This window comes from Ambystoma mexicanum, chromosome 6p (assembly GCF_040938575.1).
Source record: "Ambystoma mexicanum isolate Mex_15411 chromosome 6p, UKY_AmexF1_1, whole genome shotgun sequence".
Lineage (NCBI taxonomy): Eukaryota > Metazoa > Chordata > Amphibia > Caudata > Ambystomatidae > Ambystoma > Ambystoma mexicanum.
In genome coordinates this window covers 1,459,097,670-1,459,119,486 of record NC_090935.1, presented here as the reverse complement: position 1 = coordinate 1,459,119,486, position 21,817 = coordinate 1,459,097,670, and the positions used below count along the sequence as shown (strand labels likewise).

The 21,817-nt window shown below is 45.6% G+C and overlaps 1 protein-coding gene across 1 annotated transcript in view; it reads right to left on the bottom strand.

Annotated features, from left to right (window-relative positions):
• The window catches only part of LOC138510531 (zinc finger protein 587-like), a 304,358-nt gene that overhangs the window by 70,802 nt on the left and 211,739 nt on the right, over positions 1-21,817 (bottom strand). Inside the window, exon 7 of the mRNA XM_069626255.1 lies at positions 12,889-12,963. Within this exon, the coding sequence (XP_069482356.1) occupies positions 12,889-12,963 (75 nt within the window). The remainder of the gene's footprint in view (positions 1-12,888; positions 12,964-21,817) is intronic.

Below are 21,817 nucleotides of genomic sequence, written 5' to 3'. Positions count from 1 at the left end.
GGGCCCCCTCATTTTCCTTCAAATCCCTGCTGAATTCCATGAAAACATTATCGACAGGGCATCACTTGATTGTTGTGGGCTAATCCTCCCTTACCACTCTCAGGTTACACCTCCCCAGAAAACAGTAATTATATGTCATGATCCGACCATGGAGGGTCTGGGATCATTGGCGAATATGTTAGAAGACTTTGTCTGTTCCATTACGTTCTAGGAGTAACAGTCTAGTCTTTTCCAAGATGGCGGATTAGCTTCCTATATCCGCACACCTGTGTACTGACTCTGAGCGTTGCAACTCTCTTTGTGTGTTGCAGTTACGCTTCATGTCCGAAGGTTATGTCAGTCTTGTCCTCTTGTCTTCTGCTGTTTGCCTCCTACTTTGCACCGCCTCTTCGGTGTGTACTATTTTTCTTCCTCTCTTTCTTTGCTTTCCCGCCACGGCTCCCACTCAAGTATTCCATTCCATTTTTGGATCCACTATTTCGCGTTTACAGTGCTTACCTGCTGTTGCTCGAGTGACTCCCTCTTTGCTTGCCCTTTCTTTTGCGTGTACATGGAAATGGTACCTACACTTTTTGAGACTTTCTTCGGAGTTGTTGCTACAGCCAAAACATCCACACTCCACTTAGTGTGCATCTGGATCGCCCAGATTTTTTGGAACTTGCATGCACTCCACCACTGGATGCTAACTCTACCAGAAACACTCATAAAACGATTCAAATAAGGGCTTCTGACACCACACCCGCTCCATTCACATCAACAGGGTTTTTCGGCACCTGCTTTTCTCTGGCCTGGGGCAGGCTCCCTGGGGTCGCCGCAGCCGAGCAAGATTGCTAAATTGGCAACGTGGCCTCCAGGGGTACAACACGACAACGCAGCGACATCAGGACATGCAGGGCCCGGGCAGAGCGGCAACATACGCCGTACAACACCAAGTAAGACGATCTGGGAAGCGGCAGCAGGGGGGAAGAATCCAGCGGGCGGCCCCCACCCGCTGCTCAACGGCCGCCTCCGCACAAGCCCGTGCTCCTGTGGGTCCTGGTGAGGGGCGCGGGCCTAACCCGTCACGGACGGCGCCCGCCACGGCCTCCTGCCTAATATAACAACAAGGGGGCCGTATTCGACTTCAAACACCCTGCCTTGAACAAATATAGATCCCAGTTGCCAGCTCTGCGCAGCTGACTGCCCGAGACACGCTGCAATTTACACAGGTCCGAGCTGGCAGTTAGCCCGTATATAATGTCTGACCTGTAACCCACGCTCTGCTCGCCCCGAGGTATACACGTGGCCCCTGGTTTGGCTAGGCTGTCCTGGCTTGGCTGAACATTGGGGGATACCTGAACAGGCTGGCGTATAACGCCAAGGGACACGCCGATCCCGAGGTCGAACTGGCAAAGATCTAGCACTGGTTGAACGGCTAGCCCTGTGCGCGGGAAATTCTTGAGGGGCCCTTGCAGGATTATACTACCACAAGCCAACATAAATCACGTGACCTGCCGACTTAATACGTGAGAGAATACAGTCCATTGTCGGTGTGCGAGCCATATGCCCTAAAACCTTGTTCTATATACCGGACTGAGACACTACAAATAATCCAAAGCAAAAGGCATGGGCGAGCAAGCTCCCAGTGGCCAGTCAACGAGTAAACAATATGGGTGAACCCCAAAAAACAGGGAAAGGAGGCAAGACCCCCAGCAATAAGAAAGAAGGCCCTATGGATGCATATACTGGTACCCAAACACAAACCACTACTGCAGAGGTACACAGTCATACCAATGAAACCCCGAATGCAGAGATTGGCGACCAAGAGGATAGGCTGAGAACAATTGTGCAAAATGGATTCTGTGCAGTGAACATGAAGCTGGACGATATAGTGTCCACCATAGGCTCGTTAAAGGCTAGGGTCGAAAAAGAAAGTGCACATGTCCCAGAAACGGAAGGCAGAAAAAGCACTAACGAAGATGCCATTGCACACCATAGCCGCAACATCTCCCAGCTCAAAGATGCTATGTCCAAAATGCAGAATAAATGTGAAGACCTTGAATCGAGATCAAGACGAAATAACATTCGTGTGGTGGGCGTGGCGGAAACATTCAGAAAAGGCCAAATGGACAAACAACTTGAACTACTTCTTAAAACATTATTCAGTCGGGAGGCATTCTCCGAGCATTTCTTGGTGGAGAGAGCACACCATACATTGGCCCCAGCCCCTAAACCGGATGCACCGCCTCGTAGATAATTGCGAGACTCCTTAACTACAGAGACAGAGACGCAATCCTACGAATGGCTAGAGAGGCTAGTACACTCCAATACGAAGGAAACCAGATACACATATACCCGGATTTTTTAGCCGGGGTTCAAGCGAGCAGAAGATCCTACGAACCGGTAAAAAGACTCCTTAGGGAACGCCAAATTCCATACGCTCTGATGTTCCCGGCCAAAATGAGGATTCAACATGCGGGAAGGGCGCCTTTTTTCGAGTCTCCGGTTGAAGCCACACAATATATTGAGACTTCTATACCCCTCCCTCCCAGAGGGGGCAGACCGGCACAAAACAATAGACCCAGACCAGAGGATTAAGGTACACCTGTAGCCAGAACACATTCTACCCTACTGCACCATCAGGGCCGCAGTCCTAATATTTTGATGGTCAAGGCGGCTCCATCCAATACGACTATCGGAGTCATGGAGACAATCTGGCGGTCATGTGGAGCAACATGGCCACCCCTGGAATGTTCCACAAGTAAATTTGGGTACATCGTCAAGTTGGGGGTGATGATGAGGGCGGGAGGGTGGGAGGAGGGCTTGGGAGTTGGGGGTGTCGTTGTGGAAATGACCAAACAAAAAGGTCAATGAAACGGATTGTTGCCACAAGAGGGCAATATACCCAATGGAACAACTCACTAAAATGGGAAGTTCTGATGACTGGAAGAAGTTCGACCCAGGTGGTAGTTCGATTACGGTCAACTGTTTGCTTAATGTTAAAACTGTGGTTGCATTTAGACTGGCGCTTATCTGCTTGTACCAAAGACACAACTTTAATGGTCATGTATATGGAACGTTTCTCTACTGCGAAGCACTGGTGACGGAAAGAGAATAAAACTGCTTACATGGAATGTAAGGGGACTAAATAATCAGATGAAAGTCAAAAAGATTGGTAACTATATTGCTAGACACGGCCCTCAGGTCCTGATGTTGCAAGAAACACATACAATGGGGAGTAGCAACATGCACATATTGCCCAAATGGGGGAGTCTACGGTTTTACACTGACTATTCTACTCAGGCCAGAGGGGTAATCACCCTTATACATCCAAGCTTGGGATTTGGATTAGAGGACCACAAGGTGGACCAACAGGGTAGATACGTTGTTGTGTGGGGCAGAGTCGCTGGCCAACAATTACCGTTGGTTAATACATACGGGCCCAATATTGATGACCCTGCTTTTTACGTAAATGTATACCAGATGATTGCTGCCTATGGTATGTCTAATGTGATCTGGGGGGGGGGGGACTTCAATGTGGCGGTGAACCCCTCACTGGACAGATCTTCAAAAATCACTAGAGCCCCCAGCAAGACAGCCCTTACCCTGAGCAACGTCCTCACACAACTGTCATTGATAGATGCCTGGCAGGAAATGCACCCTGGGAACAGGAGATATACATATCATTCTTCGGTTCATGATTCGGAATCCAGGATTGATTATTGGTTTGTTGCATCGGGCATGTCCACTACACCACAGAAATGTGAAATCCTGCCACGCACGTTCTCAGATCACTCCCCAGGGTTACTAGATGCCAACTGTCCCGCGAAAAGATGGAGAATGCCGAGTGGGATGTTGGGAGACCCAGGGGTGGTGGAAACGCTACATACTGAGATAGCAGAATTTTTCACCAATAATGTGGGAACGGTGGACAAATATACCACTTTGTGGGAATCTTTTAAGGTGTGGATCAGGGGAGCGCTGCTGTCCAAGTCCGTAGGTATGCTAAAGAGCGTACGCACTGAATTAACAGACATTGAAAATAAATTGGATGAATTAGAGGGGAACTATACCCATACACAGAATAGGGAATTATTAGCGGAAATACACACGCACTTGCAGGAATTCGATAAATTAGCCGCCAGAGAAGTATTATATGTGGCAGCTCCCATGTGTGCACGCAGATACAGGGAGGTTAATAAGGCTGGCAGAACGCTATCTAATCTACTCAAACATGATAAACAACCCAACCAGATCACTAGTATACAAACACCACAGGGGGAGGTACTTTTGAGGGAGGAGGAGATAAATAAGGAATTTGTCAAATTCTATAAAAAAAATATATTCTAATCAAGATAAAAAGTCAATCGCAGACAGTGCTCCAGATAAGATTTTGAGGTGGGAGTATTTTACGCATGATTTTTCAAATTAGAGAGTAAATGCAATTGCAAGAGAGTAAAAATGAGTTTTCTCCTCTGCAAGAGAGTAAAACGTATCTAACATACACCCAATGCATACGTAAAATCAGACCCGTAGCCCAAAAGAGTTGTAGATCGAAGTTGTCTGGATTGGCTTTAACCATTTTATTACACTTATAAGTTATTTTATGGCAGAATACTTTCCACAAGTACCTGGTACTTACACAGCTTCATTTTCAAAATTCTAGAGCCTAGAAACTCTGTTAATAACTACTATAGATTGAGACTGATGTATTGCCTACAGAGGGAGCATATGGTTTACTTACAGGAACTTGCACACATAATCTTAGCAAAAGTCACAAACTGCTAATCTACCTTTCCCGCTGTCTGCTACAGGAAATTAAAGTGGATCGCCAGACACTAGTTAGCAATATCACTTCAAATAATCAAAAAGTGCATGCAAGCTGAATTGCATTATGGTAGGCATATTTATAATTTTACTGGTTTATGGTTTGTGTACAAAGCCAAAAAACATCATTCTGGCAATTACAGTTAGGAAGAAATGCAGGCAAGTGCATAAATTGAAGACTGGTCCCAAAGCCCTGCTTCAACACTAAAGTGTGTGATCCTGGACAAATACTTTTGCCACTGTGCCTTTTTAGCAAAAATAGAAATTGCTACTACAAGTTATTTATTTCCAACTAGTTACTACTCAAAAAGCCTGACTGGCCCCTATTCCACTGTTCGACCTTTAGCATTAATAGTAGTGACCATTTAATAATGCACATGACAAAGTTTATGTCTCTTGGCTTACTCCTTGCTGCTTGTTTAATATAACAAGCATGAACTCCTCGAATATTAAAGACTTTTCTGTACCTTACCCCATCTTCTACTTCCATCCTAGGAGAGCAGTCTTGATTGCACAATAGATTTCCTCCTGGATAGTCAAGAATCTGCATCTCGGACATAACACGCATCACAGAAAATTCAGCCCATGACAGCTTATCACATCAGTGGTGGAAGTGGAAAAAAAGGAACTAGTGGTCCTGTGGTTGCATCCTCAAAGGAGGGAGTAGGATGGCAGGACAGATGGGGTGGGAGGCAGGGTGGAGTATAGGGACAGGGGACCAGGATCACAAACCTTGGCTGAAAAGTGAAGCAGGGATTTTAATCCACTCTGCAAATTTGACCACATACCTTCCAAGTGTTACTCAGTACAAATAGTTTGGATTTCAAGGCCTACAGTAATGAGGTCTTAAAAAAATTACTTCCAAAAACACAAATTGCATAATAACACATGGCATCATGTAAATCCTTACATCAACATGTTAAGCCTGAATGGTAAACTAGAAGTCCCAAAAATCTAGTTAACTCCACTGTACTTTCAGTGATTTAATAAAAGAAGTTGTGTAATACACTCAGATATGGAGATTATTGCCCTCTACTGCCATCTAGTGGAGGAAAGTATGCTTTTTAATGAAAATAAATACAGTGTAAACGGTACGCAGAAGAAAATGAAATGCCCTGTAATGGCTATAATTACATGCGTAAAAAGGCACAATACGCACCTTATCTGTAGGGCTGCTTGCAGACATTAAAACCTATCTTGCGGCTCTTGCCCTTCCCAAGCTCCCGGAGGTGTATCGCTTAGCGATGGATCTGCCAGTATCTGCTGAGGAAATTACAGAAGCAATCAGAGCATTATCATCAGGTAAGGCACCTGGGTCAGACGGGATAGGGGCAGAATTCTATAAAGAATTCCGAGAAGAGCTGGTGCCGACACTTATGCTGGTGTGGGAGGAATCCCTCGAATGCAACATACTACTCCCAACCATGAGAGAGGCAGTGATCACGGTCCTCCCCAAGCCACGGCAACCACCACAGGATGTATCTTCCTACAGGCCTCTGTCACTAATAAATACCAATGCTAAATATTTGCAAAGGTAATGGTCAATATACTCCTATCGGCGGTTCCGGGACTAGTTCACCCTGATCAAAATGGGTTTGTCCCTGCGAGGTCCACAGCCCTAAACTTCCGTAGGCTTTTTGGCATAATTGCACAAATAGACCTGAAGAGTTGTGCAGCGGCCATATCCCTGGACGCCGAGAAAGCCTTTGATTCGGTTTCCTGGGTATATCTCCTGTTGGTGCTAGAGGCATTCGGGATGGGACCCAATTTCATCAGATATGTAAAACTGTTGTACACTGAATCGGGAGCTCGGGTGATAACTAATAGATCCATCTCTGAACTGTTCTTGCTGGGCAGGGGCACTAGACAGGAATGTCCGTTCTCGCCCCTGCTATTTGCGCTGACTATAGAGCCGATGGTAGCTGCGGTGAGACTGAGACATGCTGATAAAGGCATAAAAATGAAGGGGTCCACTCAACTGATCTCACTATATGCCAAGGACACGCTATTATATATCCGCGAACCGGAGAAAAATATAGCACCCATAATGGCGGAAATACAAGACTTCGCAACTTACTCAGGGTATACAGTGAACAGAACCAAGTCCGAAATATTCCCGCTCACACCAGCCACCAAATGCCCCGACATGCTAAACGGACTGAAATGGTCGGAAACACCACATTAGATATCTGGGGATCCTCGTATCTAGGCATAGGCACACATTATACTCGGACAACTATGAGGCCACACTACAGACCATTACTACAAAGCTTCAGATGTGGGAGCGTCTCCCGATATCGTTATACAGCAGGGTTGCTGTCCTTAAAATGAAAATTCTGCGCAAGCTGCTCTACTTCTATTGTTACCATCCCCAGGACTTTCTTCACCAAACTCCGATCCATAGTGGTGGCATTCCTATGGAATGGGAAGACAGCTAGGATAAGCTGGGAAAAGATGACCGAATCATACTCTACTGGTGGTATAGCGGCCCCCGATTTTGAGCTGTATTATGTTGCGCAAGCACAATAGGCAAAATATTGGTACAATACCACACACGAGATACCCCATGCATGCATAGAAGAATACACCACACACCCCACGGATATACAATCAGTCATTTTTGATACACAATACGAAGACACATGTGAATACAATCCGGTAAGCTATACGGTAAAAGCATGGGAGGCTATATACATGAGATTGAAGTTGACAACGCCCTACAACCCAGAGGTACCTTTATGTAATTATCCGGGTATACCCCCCACACACGACAGTACAATACAGGAATCATGGGACCCTAATAACGAAATGAAAATAGGGGACATGTTTATTAATGGCAAATTTGTGACCCTAGGGGAACTGCTGAGAGCGATGGGAGGCGGGCCACTTAGAACTCTTCAATACTACCGTATGAGGTCGGCATTTCAGAAAAAATGGCCGCTATTCCCAGATGAACCCCAGCCACACCCGTGCGTACAGAATTTCCAGACTATACTCTGCAGTACAGGCCCATACCCCCACAGTTAACCAAATCAAAGAGAAATGGGAGAGGGACTTACAGACACCCATTGGGGAAGAGAAATGGACTAGATATTGCTCACTTACTAAGAAGGTTTCCCTGAATTCTGGTCTGCGGCTAATTCAATTCAAAATACTGAACAGACTGCATTACATGCCGACTAGAATAGCAAAATTTACCCCAGAGGTTTCAGATGCATGCCCCAAGTGCAATATGCCACAGGCAGGACACTTACATATGTACTGGGAATGTCAGGTGGTGGCGGGCTTCTGGAAAGAGGTGGCTGATATGTTGGAGGAAATTACGCAGATCCCCCCCAGACCTGACGCCCCAAAAATATCTATTTGGGGACATAGGCAAATGCTCCGAAAAAACTAGAAGACTATTTAACATCACTTGTGCAGTGGCCAAAGAAATGCACCCTACTAAAATGGAAAAATGCAGGCCCACCCAGCATGAACCAATTTCTTCGTGAAATTACACATGTAAATGAAACTGAAGAACAGTATGTCTTGACCCAACCCCGACCTGCAGACCCAAAAACATATGGGGCCCATTTCGAGTTTACTTATGTGATATGACCTCTGATGATGATGAATCCATGTAACTTTATATGACTATAATGACTGGAAAATGTATATATCTTGACTGTATATGGTGCAATGTGAAAAGGTGCTGTGTATCTCTATGCGACCACTAATAAACAGAGTTTAAAAAAAATAATATATAGAACTAGGTTAAGGCATATGGTACAAAGATCCCACTGTAAGGGTCTACGAGTCTGTAGGTAGACGATTTAAGAATTCTTCTGACAAGGTATTTGTAATTGTTCATATTACCACATGACCAGGGATAGTTTCAGTAGAAGACCCTGCTTAGTTTACCATTCCTGCCATAAGAATATAATTTCAAATTATGCCTTTTACATTTTATTTCAGCAAGTAAGCTATTTTCACAGGCAGTGAGGTAGATCCTCTAGAACCTACTTTTTTAAAAACCTGGAACATTTGTCAGAACCACAACAAACTTATCTCAATTAAAATGTGTCATTTATCTTTGAAGTCAGATTTGTATTATGCTTCAAGAGGTTTCAGCACTTTTCACATCCAACTGCTCCCCTAAGTTCTCAGCATTTTATGGGTTCATGTCCATGTTATCAGCCCCTTTTAGGTTCTTTCAGGTTCAAGTGTCTCTCTGTGTTCTCGGCACTTTTCAGGATCCTCAACAACTCATTTGATTCATGTATCTCTCTGGGTTCTCAGAATCTCACAGAATGTCAACACCTTGTCAGCTTATTGTGCCTCTCAGTATTCTAAACACCTCTCAGGTTCATGTATGTCTCCTGGTTCTTAGCACCTGTGACAAATCCATGGTATTCGTCCTGTCTCCCCATGGTGGAGCCTCCCTGTTTGAGACTATGGAGGAGAGCCCGCCCAGCAATACCCTCCCTAGGGGCTGGACAATTGAGGCCGCACTGGGAGTGACTCCGTTCTCAGGAGACAAGGACTCCCATTCCGATAAGGAACTCCCAGTCCAAAAAAAAGTTGTCTGCCTGTATGAAGACCGAGAAAACTTGTTACTTCTGTTTTGAATATTCCTGTTTTGAAAACACCAAACAGTGTCAGTTCTATCTCTTTGGTTTAAGATAGTGCTGATCTCCCCTGCACACCACAGACCAGGAACATCAACAGAAACCCCTTCGCTGTGACATCGATTTGCTTTCACCAAATAATGACATTTCCTCAAACTCTTTGGCCCTCATTATGATTTTGACGGTCTCGAAAAAATACTGATAATTCCGGCACCAGCATTTTTTCCAGACAGGCAAAACACAAGTTTAGCAGTGGGGGCCATGGATCTACCGGTAGGCCTGAACTGCCGGTAGATCAGGCCCCTGCCGGCAAAGAAATGACTGAATCACAGGCAGCAGTAAAATACTGTTGCCATTGATTCAGGCTTTAATTGGAACGTACAGTCGTCTCCGCTGCCTGTAATATCACGGTAATACCAGGATACCGGGCGGCAGAGACAGTAAGGCAGTTTTGCCAGTATAAACCAGTAATACCAGCAGGATACCGTTAAAACTGTAATGAGGGCCTTTGACTACATCACCCAGCCATCCACCTTCAGTCCTGTTAGCTTCAGGCAATGCTAAACACAGCCTGAATGCCATTGTCAATGGTCAAGTTGCCCCAGTCATCCATATAAGAAGAAGGTGGATTGCACAAAGAAAGAGGACTCCTATGGAGGCACCGGAGTTGTTAGGCAGAGGCGCACCTCCACTGTATTGACATCCTGGAGGGGCAGATCCACGTTGGGCCGCACGGCCAGTGGAAGCAAGGAGCATGAAGAGAATGCTAACGTTGCGCCTGCGGGTTGGCATTCAAATCAGTATTAAGTGATAATGTTGTTTTTTAAAAAAACAACATTTAAAAAGACTCATTTAGAAAGACTCTGTGCTCTGTGACTGCACAGAGTGGTCTTTCTAAATCTATCACACCCGTGGAAACAGTACTGTGCTATATGGAACAGTAACCTCTGCACCTGTTAGTTTATGGTAACTGCTTTTTGAATAACAGACTTACATGATGCTATTATCAGGTAATTATGTCAAATGCCTTTTGTATGGTCGTATTAATTGGAATATCAGCTGCCGCATTCTGCGACTCAAGAAATCCGAGGACTAAACTTTTCTGGTACATTAATTCTGACTCAGATCTTCTTCACAGATACTTCTTATATCAGCAGATGCAAGACTGATCATTATTTCAACTAGCAACTGAGGTGTGCGTAGCGAAATGTGTGTTGAACTGTAATGTTTCCAAATATCAAAACAAATGTGTGGTTGAATCTCTGTGCGGTATGTGGTGCTCTAACAAAGAATAGCCCAAACTAAGGCAGTATACATCGAGCGCAGGGAATGCATCTCACATTTCAACACAATGAAAAATATAAATATATACAATATAAAAATATAATGTAATGTTTCATTAGCTCTCCCATAGAAAGTATCTCTAGTGTAAAGTGATTTACCAATATAGTTAGAAAAGTGTGCAACATTTGGCACAATTGTATCAAATTTCACATAGTGGATCACCTCATCCCTCAGTTGAACAAGTTACTTACCCCATGTAACGTTCTTTCGACTGGATGTTCCGCCCACGTATTTCTCATCTTTGGTATTCGATATCCAGCTTCAGCATTTCATTTTTGGCAGAGGGTGCTGTGCGTCGATGTAGTCGACTCAATGTCCCTCGAGGGCCTCCGTCTCGAGGATGATGTAATCAAAGGCATATATAGCATGCGCAGCACCCGTTGGCTTCAGTTCTGTTTTTTCTTACAGTAGAAATGCCCGCATAACCACGGGAATAACCATTCTAAACGTTGAAGGAGCGTAAGCTCGAATAGCATGGGAAATTCTACATTGGGGTAGGTTGGGAGGGCGATGAGGAATAATTGGGAGGAACATCCAGTCGAAAGTATGTGACCGGGGTTAAGTAACTTGTTCTTTGAATGGATTGTGTCCTCCCACGTATTCCTCATCTTTAGATAGACTCCCAAAGCAGTATCAGATTTGGTGGAGGGAGTACGAATTTAGTTTTTTTATGGTTTTCATGAACCGGATGCAGGACTGCTTTTCCAAAATTCCCAATTTTGACAGAGGGAAGACTCCAGGCAGTAATGTTTTGTGAACGTGTGAATAGTAGACCATGTTGCTGCCTCACAAATATTATCGGTACACCCCTTCGCAGGGCTGTAGAAGTAGCCATGCCCCTGGTGGAATGGGCCCCTAATCCTTCAGGAGGATCCTTGCCTGCCAGTCTGCAACATTCCGAAATAGCCAGAATGATCCACCTGGATAAGTTTGTTTTGTAACAGCCTGACCCAGTTTGTAGCCTGTATAGCCAATGAAAAGCTGATCATCAATGCAAAGTTTTGATAGCCTAGGTATATAAAAGCTCAGAGCTCTACGAGTGTGCAACATATGTTATCTCTCCTCCTGCAACCAGGATAAGGTGGGGGATTGAAATAAGGTGAAAAAATGTTCTGCCCTAGGTGGAAATCCGAAATGATTTTGGGTAAGAATGAAGGCTTAACCCTCAGAACAACCCTATCCTTATGGAAGATAGTAAAGGGTGGCATGTATGAAAGTGCCTGCAATTCACTCACTCTACGGTTGAAGTAAGAGCAACCAAGAGAATTGTTTTAAAAGTCAACAACCTTAATGGACATTGAGTGTAAAGGTTCAAAGGGTGCACACATTAGAAATTGTAGTACCAGATTAAAGTCCCAAATTGGAACCTGGAAAGGAGATGGGGGGGCAACACATTGGTGAGCCCCTTTAGAAATTGTGGCACTTGGAGCAGGCCGAGGTCTTATGCTCCACCCCAAGACACCATAGATATATACGGTGTGGGTCGGTCAACAAAATTTTTGAGTCACAATCTCGACACTTCTTGAACCCGGTCTTCGGGGTAGTCGATGTTGACGATGAAGCGCGTTATATTTTTCAAAGCGATAGCATTCACGGAAAAATGGAACTGAAGCCAACGGGCTCAAGACGGAGGCCCTCGAGCGGCATCGATGCACAGTGCCCTCTGGTGAAAAAAAATGTCCAAAGCAGCTGAAGCTGGATATCGAATACCAAAAATGAGGAATACGTGGGAGGACACAATCCATTCAAAACACACAACCACTCCCAAGATGAATGCTCACAAATATTCCACACCAGCACACTGAGAAAGGAATAGAGGAAACTTCCTCTGAGGCGTGCGTCACTCATATTAGCACAGATCCATGTTTTAAGGAATCGGTCAATACATTGTAGGCAATCTGTGTATCCAGTTCTTTGTGTTAAATTTATTTTCAGATGCACTTTTCTATTTCACATTTTAACATGTTTTATATGATATATGAAATGTTACCATATTGTAAAATAGTACAAATTTAGCAATGAGTCCCAAGGAGGGGCTGAATCTTTGTCACAATTCTGCTCGATTCAGAGTTCAAAAGGGTGTCTTGTGCCATTCAGGTCATGCACTGTAAACATATAAGAATATTACCTGTGTTTAGAATGGTGCTGGTTTTTCTTCCTTCCCTAAAGAGTACTTCTTGCTCAGGAGCGAGAAAAGGAAGTGCTGAAGGAGAATAAAAGAAATGTTTTAGTACAAAAGAAAGGGAAAATGAAGTAACATGGTCCTTTATAGCGACCTTCTGCCATGGCTCTGTAAGAAAGGAGGGAAGGAGGTTTTTGGTAGGATCGCAGAAGAGGCAGATGCCAAACCTGTGGTAATGAGTGCAGGTCGTAAGTACCCGAGGACTAAATGCTGTTCTGCTTCCATCGGTTTGGCCTAGACCCTTGGCTGTATGTTATCTGATGGGGGAAGCCTAGCATCTGATGGCCAACAGAGCTTTAGGCCTGGTTAGCTGCTGGTATGGGGGAGTTTCATGGGGCTAAACAGGAGAGTTTCGTCATAGGCTTGATTGAAGTTCATGTGTGTGGGTGCTGTGTGTGTCTAGGGGGAGATTTGTGTGTGCAGTCACTGTAGTGTAAGGTGGTAGGAGATTTGAGTGGAGAGTCGGTTAGCCAGGAAGCAGAGAAACAAGCGCTTATGTCATCTTCCTGCGTGTGACAAGAGTTTTCTATTGAGGGCATCCTCACCAGATTCATATGTCGGCAAATATTCCCTGCTGGCGGGCCAGACACCAGAACATTTTAAAATAATAATAAACAATGACAATAATAGCAACAATATGAACAACATCACTTTTCTATTTTTTTTCTCCAGAAAGCCCAAATCAAAATAAGAAAATTGCTCACAGCAGTCCTCAGTACAGCTGAAAGGTCTGGCTTTTTACATGTTTTTGGTTGATCACTTGCGTCTTAGATACAGCATCGCCAAGGCAGTCAATCTTCAATTCATTGTAGAGCTCACGTGAGCGATGCCACCTTTCAGACTCGGGGAGGCTGCGAGAGTCGCTTATGAACCATGGGAGGCCATTGCTAAAGACAATGATCCTTTCCTTCTCCGGCAAACAACACTTCGCACAGTCATAAACACATTAATAGACTTCCTAGACAGACCCTACAGAGGAAGCTGAGAAGGAAGATTATATGGTTATGCAAAAAGATTTCTAAAAGCGGGGCGTCCGTTCTTGCATCCAAGTCTATGCAGTAATGACTTGAAAAGGCATGCATGGATTTCCATGTGTATGTAGCAATATAGGCCAAAGAAATAGGTCTCTACGATGTGCTGTTGCCACTTTTCCCCAGCGAAGAGCGGTAGAACATTCTGGAAAAGCTCTAGCTGCTCCTGATAACATAGCATTACGCAGGTGTGATGGATTGCTATCCAGAAAGTGTGGGCAGAATCCGTAGCAGGTTTTCACTGAGTTTGTCAAGTGACCATGCCTGTGGAATCGCAGCTGGCAAAAAAGGCACCAGAAAAAAAGACGGTTGGAGTGGAAGGGGTCCGGGAAGCATGGGAGAGTTTTCAGGAAGGCTCTGGAAAGCCAATCTTAGTGACCATATAAGGTTCAAAGCAAAGTCTAACCAAACATTTACATGGTAATGAGGCTCAGCAGAAAGGCAGAAAGGCTTAAGTTATGGTGAAAGGAGGCTTGGTGTAAGGTGCAGCTGGCAAATACCGACTGGTATACAATGGGCTCAGGTAAATACCAAAATACACGTATTTATTAAACACTCAGTTGCGTAAGCTAAGATCACTGCACAGGTAAGTAAAAACTATATACACATATAAACAATCACAGTTGGGTGCCTAGTTGAGTTACAAACACTGTTACGATAAAATCAGGGAAAACAGATGTTAGTGTATTTTACATATACCGTATACATTATTAGGTAGCACAAAACTAAACAGAGTTCTTCAGTATTCTAAAAACAAGGCCCAACAATATTGTAGGTAAGTCTTAAGCACTTTGGAGGAGCTTTCAGAATACCTCAAAATTCTCCCATAGGGTTACACAGGTCTTAATAATGTAATAGTTAGCACGTTGTTTAGTGAAAACGTGTATCATGCCAATTTAGGTTTTGTCAAAAAGGGAAAGCAAAGCAATTTATCGCAGTTCTCCAGTGGGACCCCTTACAGAATACTCAGGCTTAGGGTCCACCACCAAAAGCCAGGCCCAGGTAGGTGTAAGATTGGACTTCAAGCACATCGGAATGTATGGAGACAGATAACCAATCCAGTTCCTTGAATCCCGATAAAGTCAACCAGGTAAATTAGGCCAGTTGGCGACAACTGCTCTCGCTGTTGGTTTTGGAGTTGGCGGTCCAGAGATTGCAGGGGAAGCAGGTTCTACAGTTGAACACTGACAGCTGGGTCCAGTAATTCAGTGGTTTGGATCTCCGTCAGCGTCTTTATTACTTGGATCACCACTAGGTTGCCCTTGGCTGTAGTTGAAGGAGTCCTCTGGACAACGCCCATGATATTGGATGACCCCCAGAACATCTCAGGTGCAGCGAGCAGTTGGAGTGGCCATGTACAAGGTTGGCATACATGGGGATGCAGGGCACGTGGACTCAGATTCCAGGAAGGCCCCTCTCCTTGGCAGAGAGCAGAAGAGTGAAAAGGTTCCAGTGTGGCAATGAAGATGCCTGTGAGAGTTACAGCTCTGAGGCTGCACAAGGTCCCAGCAAAGGAATCCCCACTTGGATGATGGAAGTCAGCTACAAGCCTCACAGCTGCAGGAGGATGAGGATGGCAAAGCAGGACTACATATTGGTTAGTCCCACCAATCTAAGGGAGATGGGCACCTTGCACAGGTCTCTCGCCTTTCAATGAAGAACAGTGGATGGCTTGGCTCCAGCTCTGGTGTTCTTCTGTCGACCGACTGTCTTCAGATTCTTGACTCCTGTTGTCGACTAAGGAAATGGTTCTATATTCCTTGTTGATATACAAAACTCCTGATTGGGATTGGCATCTGCACTCCAATGTCGAGACCTGCGGCATTCAAACAAAGTCGCTACCCAGCCAGCTCCCCAGCAACAGCGGCATCACTGTCTGGAATGTGTATTGGGAATGCATTCATCCCCTCTACCCAGATTGATCCAGTCTACTCACAGAGGAGCCTTCCTGGCCTTCTTGCAAGAAACCAGCCAAAGTGCATGCTCTTATATATCCATCTCCTATCCTTGTCAGCAGCTTTTGATCTGCTAGTTCATGGGATCCCACTGGAGCGGTTGCGAGACACCGGTGGGCTTTCTGATGAGGCGATAAACTGGGTCAAGTCTTTTTTGGAAGATAGAAGATCTAAGGTGTATTGGGGAGACTCTGCTTCTGAGGTGGAGACCATCATGTGTGGTGTCCCGCAAGGGGCGTGTTTATCCCCTCTACTTTTTAACATCTAAATAGTGCCCTTATGTAGGGAACTGGAAAGACTGGGCTTTTTCTTCACAAATTACGCAGACGATTTCCAGCTGTCCCTGGTGTTGTCAGAAAATTACCAGGAAGACCAGGACCAGGACAAGCTTAGTGAGGTCTATCAAGTCATAAAAAACTGGATGACCGCAAATTGGCTCTGTCTAAACGCCGGAAAAATGCAATTAATAATATACAGGTCCAAGAAATCTAGGGAGAATCTAGCCCCCACCTTTGTTCGTTTTTTGGTGGAGGGCAGTTAGATAGCAGTTGTCAATAAGGTAAAGATCTTAGGCACGTATTTGGAAGCCACCTTGAACGCAGGTGACCAAGTAGACGCTATTGTGAAAAATACTCTAAAGACAATCGAGCAAAACTGGTTAGGGCCGTTATTCTTCCACAAATGGATTACTGCAATGCCTTATTGGGTGGCGCCAGCAAGGAAGACATTTCCAGATTGCAAAAAATCCAAAATGCGGCTATCAGCATTGTCTGTGGCATGAAACGAAATGAACCAACTATGTCTGCCAAGAAGGAACTGCATTGGCTGCCTATATCAGCTAGGATCTCCTTCAAACTACTAACCTTAAGTCATAAGTGCATCTATGGATCAGCACCTAGTTATCTGAAGGAAAAAGTCTCCATACACAAGTCTACTAGTGACCTTCGATCCACCTCAGCCCATTTTCTGAAAGTGGCCAGTGTCAAGAGAACACGGGGAAATGGACGCTCCTTTCCCGTTCTGGCTGCATATGCATGCAATGATCTGCCGCAAACACTCAGAGAAGAAACTAATGACTTCGCCTTCAGAAAATTCCTGAAAACAACAATGTTTATGTAAACTTTCAGCTATAGTTTCCTTTCTCTCCTCTTGTCTGTATCCGGGCGCCTGGACGCTTTAGGGCTTTTGGCGCTATACAAATGTTATAACATAACATTGCTGGGAGGAAGAAGACAAATAAAGACAGAACAAGAACGACAGGTTTGAAAACATGGGTTGCTAGTGTTTTGGAACACAACAGTGGTGAAAGGCCTACTTTGTGGTAAAAATGCATGGGGGCATGGTAGTGCACCCAAACATGTTAAAAAGAGATAATAAGCCCACCAACCTTTTCGTGTTTCACAAGAAAGTGTGTAGAATGCATTAACATGAAATAAATATAAACCCATATTTTCCTGCGCACTCCCCATCAGGAAGGTAGTATTGCAACTCAAAAAGTATTTAATGGGGACTAACGTTCTACTGCACTGCTATCCATAGGGGCTCGCCAGTGCACCCCAAATTATGTCAGTTACAAGGTGGTGTGAGGTTTAAAAAAAGACTCCACACCTCAAAATGTCAAGTCGGGGTCTAACTCATTCAGCAGATTGAAGTCGATGGACAAATTATAAAAGGCACATGGTTACCAGCTGCTGATGCTGGCATTGATCTGTGATGGGTCATGGCAACTCTACAAATCAGACACAAGGAAACAGTGTGCATATTTGCAAAATACTGAGAGCTGTTAGTATGCCTTCCAGACGAAGTAAGACGTTTCCTGAAAAAGAGAGGAGGGGACTCTGGTTAATTTCTAGATGCCCATCATGAGGAAGAGGCCAGGGGCAAGGAGGCTGTACACTATTTTTTTTAAAAACAAAGAAGATCGAGGACTAAATGTGTACGATTCCTATCGCTCTACCTCCAACTTTCTCAAAATGTCTTCCTTCTCGAGCTCTCCACTCGTCCACCTCCAACTCTCACAGAGTCAGACGCTTCTCCAAGCAGAGAGTTGGTGGCAGATCTACCTCCTCGGCTAGGGCCTCCCTCTGGAACAGCCTCCCTGCCTCTCTCAAACTTGAGCAGAACACCACTGGTTCTGGAAGCAACTTAGGACCTTTCTTTTCGCTTCTGCTTTCTCGCTTTCTCTCCCCTTCTCCGCGCACTGGTCACCTGGTCACCTTCTGAACTTGTGCCCAGGTTCCTACATGTCCAGTTGCCGTTGCACTGGCTCCGGGCTCCCCAGCTCTTAAGGGTCTGTATCTGCAACACTACAGTCCCTTCTCTCTGCACTTATGAGCCACCCGGTGGCTGCACTTGTGAGTTAACTGCACTTCCCTCTTCCCCTCCCCCCTGGCACTTCTCCACTTCCTTCTTCCCCGCACTTGCATGATCTAAATGACACAAGGCCTAGTAAGATCGTTATTTTGTCCTCCCTTGTTTCCCCCTCCTTGTCTTGTCGCCCCTAGAAACACTTGTGTACAGGCGCGTTATAAATGCCACATGATATAGCATATCATGGATTATGAAGTGTCACCAAGCCGAGTGGGATCAACAACAGATTGACAAGAAGGGGGGTTAAATAAAGGTGTACTAAGGATTGTTAAAATCTTAGGCCAAATGAAATGCCCCAGAATCAATTAAATATATCGGGTTTTCTTAAATGAATAATATGAGTAATTAACTTAATGCACTCTCCTGGGCATAAGTCCCTATAAACAAGAATCAGGTGTGACAAGGTAACGGGCTTGGCCCTGTCAAGGGGCACCTGAGACAGGGTGGCTACCTTGGCGCATGCCACAGCCAGCCCTGTCCCAGAGGCAAGAAGGGCGTGTTGGGGGAGGGGCTTAGTCCTTAAATATGACATGAGTGTTAATGTTGGTACCAATCTCTGTCGCATGAGGCACTGTTTGTAACTAGAATTCTCTTGTCTTTTTCAAAACTGCAACTCACAGAATGCACCTGGGAGCAACCAAGAAAACCCATACTGAAACCTGGGGAATGGAGTGGAGAATGAGAATGGAGTGGACTGGGGATTTCCATGCCAAACAAAAATAGGACACCCAACACCAAACCTGCCAATCCCAGATGGACCTCAGGCAAATGGTGGGATAATAGAAAACAAACTGGGAGGGAGGAGAGACTGCAGAGGAACAGAAGACACAGAAACCCTCCCAAACAGAAATGACAACAAAACTCAGCAGCACCTCAAACAAGCCACATGAACAATGGGGAGCCTGAGCACCTGTGTGATTTCCTGCGAACAGCAACTGCAAAGGTGGCCTGAATGAGAGTTAAAAAAAAAAACTTTCCACCTGTGTAACCCAGTACCTGCAGGAAAGACAGGTACAGGTTGCCACACACAGTCAAGTGAGCACTAAAACCAAAGGATGGGAGCGGGGGAGCATTCAAAACAAGTAAACGTGCACTATAAAAAGGGAGTGAATAAAAGAGTTTGGGTTGCAGTGGTGAGGTCAGGAGGTGTGGAGGTGGACAGGGAAACCAGGCGGAGGACGAATGGTGGAGTGGGGTGCTGAAGATTTGGTGGCAGAGTAGCAGCAGAGTACAGCTGAGGTACCAATTGTGAAAGAGTGGTAACAGTTGTATGAAGTTTAACGTGAGGAGGTGGTGTAAATGGTGAGTGAGAAAGAAAATAGAGAGGGAGAAGTGTAGGGGGAACTACAGACACAGTGAACGTGAGAGAGAGTCTATGGTAAAAGTGTGGGTACAGAGTACAAGGTGGTAGTGAAAGTAGTGGTGGGGGCACTATTAAGAAGGGGGTAATTAAAAGAGATATGCAGAGAAAAGAGTGGGAGATAAAAGTGGGTGATTGAGGGTAGTAGGTAGAGTGAAAAGACGTGGGTGATTTGGAAGAGTGGGGTTAGTAGAGAAGGGTGGGCAGGGTACCATATCCCTGAGTGGAGCGTGAGGAGTGTTGAGAGTAGTAGAGAGGAGGGGAGAGTGGAGTGGAGAAGGGAGAGGAGAAAGGAGAGGAGAGTATACCAGGGAGACGAGGGAAGAATGAACAGACTAGAGAGGAAAAGAGAGGGGTAAGGAACGAAGAGCGGAGAGAGAGAGTGAACATTGGAGGGACAAAAGAGAGAGTGGGGAGACGACTGGAGGGTGTGAGACTGGACGGAAGAAGGAGGGAGAGAGAAGAATAGACTAAAGAGTGAGTGGTAAGATCAGGGAGAGGAGAGAAAGTGACTGAGATAGAGGGTGAACCAGCGTGTCTGAAATTGGCACACCAGAAAAAACAGTTCTTGTGGAGAAACATTGGGGCGTGTTAGGTAATACATCCCAAGGAAATCTGTGGGGGGACCCAAAGAGATGAGGCTTCATCTCTAGGCGCTCACAGACAGCTATTATTAGATAGTAGGTGTTACCGATCACTAGCTGGGACAATTAGGGGGATAGGGAAGCCTAGGTTAGGGAGGTGGAAAGCACACCGGAGATGAGAGAGGGAAGCCCATTAGTGGTGCCTGCAGCCTGATTGGTGGAAAAAAAGAACAGTGATTTTTAACATCTTGAAAATAAAAACCTTTCAACCTCCTTTCCGAGTTTGGCTACCTGTGACACGTGGTGGGATTATTCAGGCCCTGATGCAGAGGTCACCCAGTATTCAGGAATATGCTAAAGGTGGTTTGTATCACCAGGACTGCAAGGTTACCGTCCAAAGCTATCCCCAGAGCAGTCGGTTGGAACTCATGCAGAGACGAGGAGGTGAGGGTCCTGCCCAGAGGGAAGGCCCTGGCCAAGACCGGTCTCCAATTGAAGATCCAAGAGGGCACATGTGGCCAGATCGCCCCCATGTCAAGTCTTGCCCACAAACACTACCTAGATGCGGAAATCGTAGTTACTGATGAGGAACACAGAGGAGAGGTATAGGTAGCCGTTTTCAATCTGGGGAACACCATCTGCGTAATCAAATCCGGCCAACCATCGCCCAGCTGGTGTGCAAAAAGATCATAGTCCCGGGAATGGATGAAGTACTTCTGAGGACTGACTTCCCACTGCTAGAGACATGCCTGAAAACCCTCTAGACTGGGGAGGAAAAAGCTTCCAACCTTTGCACCCTAAGGCAGCCAGAGAGCCCAAAGAAGAGGGTGGGGGGACTTAAAAGAAGGGGTGGTGGTATGTGACATGGCCACGGGCCTGACCCAGTAAGGAGGGACCTTAAGGCCCATCCCGACCTGCGGCAGCGTGGCTATCTGGACACATGCCAGAGCCAGCCCTGTCCCAGAGGCCAGAGAGGAGGATTCGGGGGAGGGAGCTCAGTCCTTAACTGTGCCATGAGTGTTAATGTCGGTACCACCCTCTGCCACATGATGACTGACAGTACTGTTGCAGGCCAGAGTTCCCTTTTCTCTTTTTCAGAACTGCAACTCCCAGAATGGACCTGAGAGCAACCGAGAAAACCCAGACAGGAACAAGGGGGATGGAGTTGAGAACGAGAAAGGAATGGACTGAGGATATTATTGGCAAGCAGAAATGGGATACCCAACACCCAACCTGCCAACCCCACAAGGACACCAGGTGAATTGTGGGGTAACAGAAAGTGAACTGGGAGTGAGGAGAGACTGCAGGGCAGCAGGTGACATTGAAATGCTCTTCCAATGAAATTAGCAACAGAACTCATTGACACCTCAAGGAAGCCACATACAAAAACGAGAAGTCTGAGCACCTGATTGCTTCCCTGCAAAGAGAGGCTTAAAAGAGTGAGGCTTTCAGTTTTTTTTAAAGCCATGCACCTATGTAACCCTGCCCTTAGGGAAAAGACAGGCACAGATGGGCCCACCGAGTCAGGTGAGTCCAGGAACCAAAAGAGGGGGCGGGCAGAACAAGGAAAAGAGC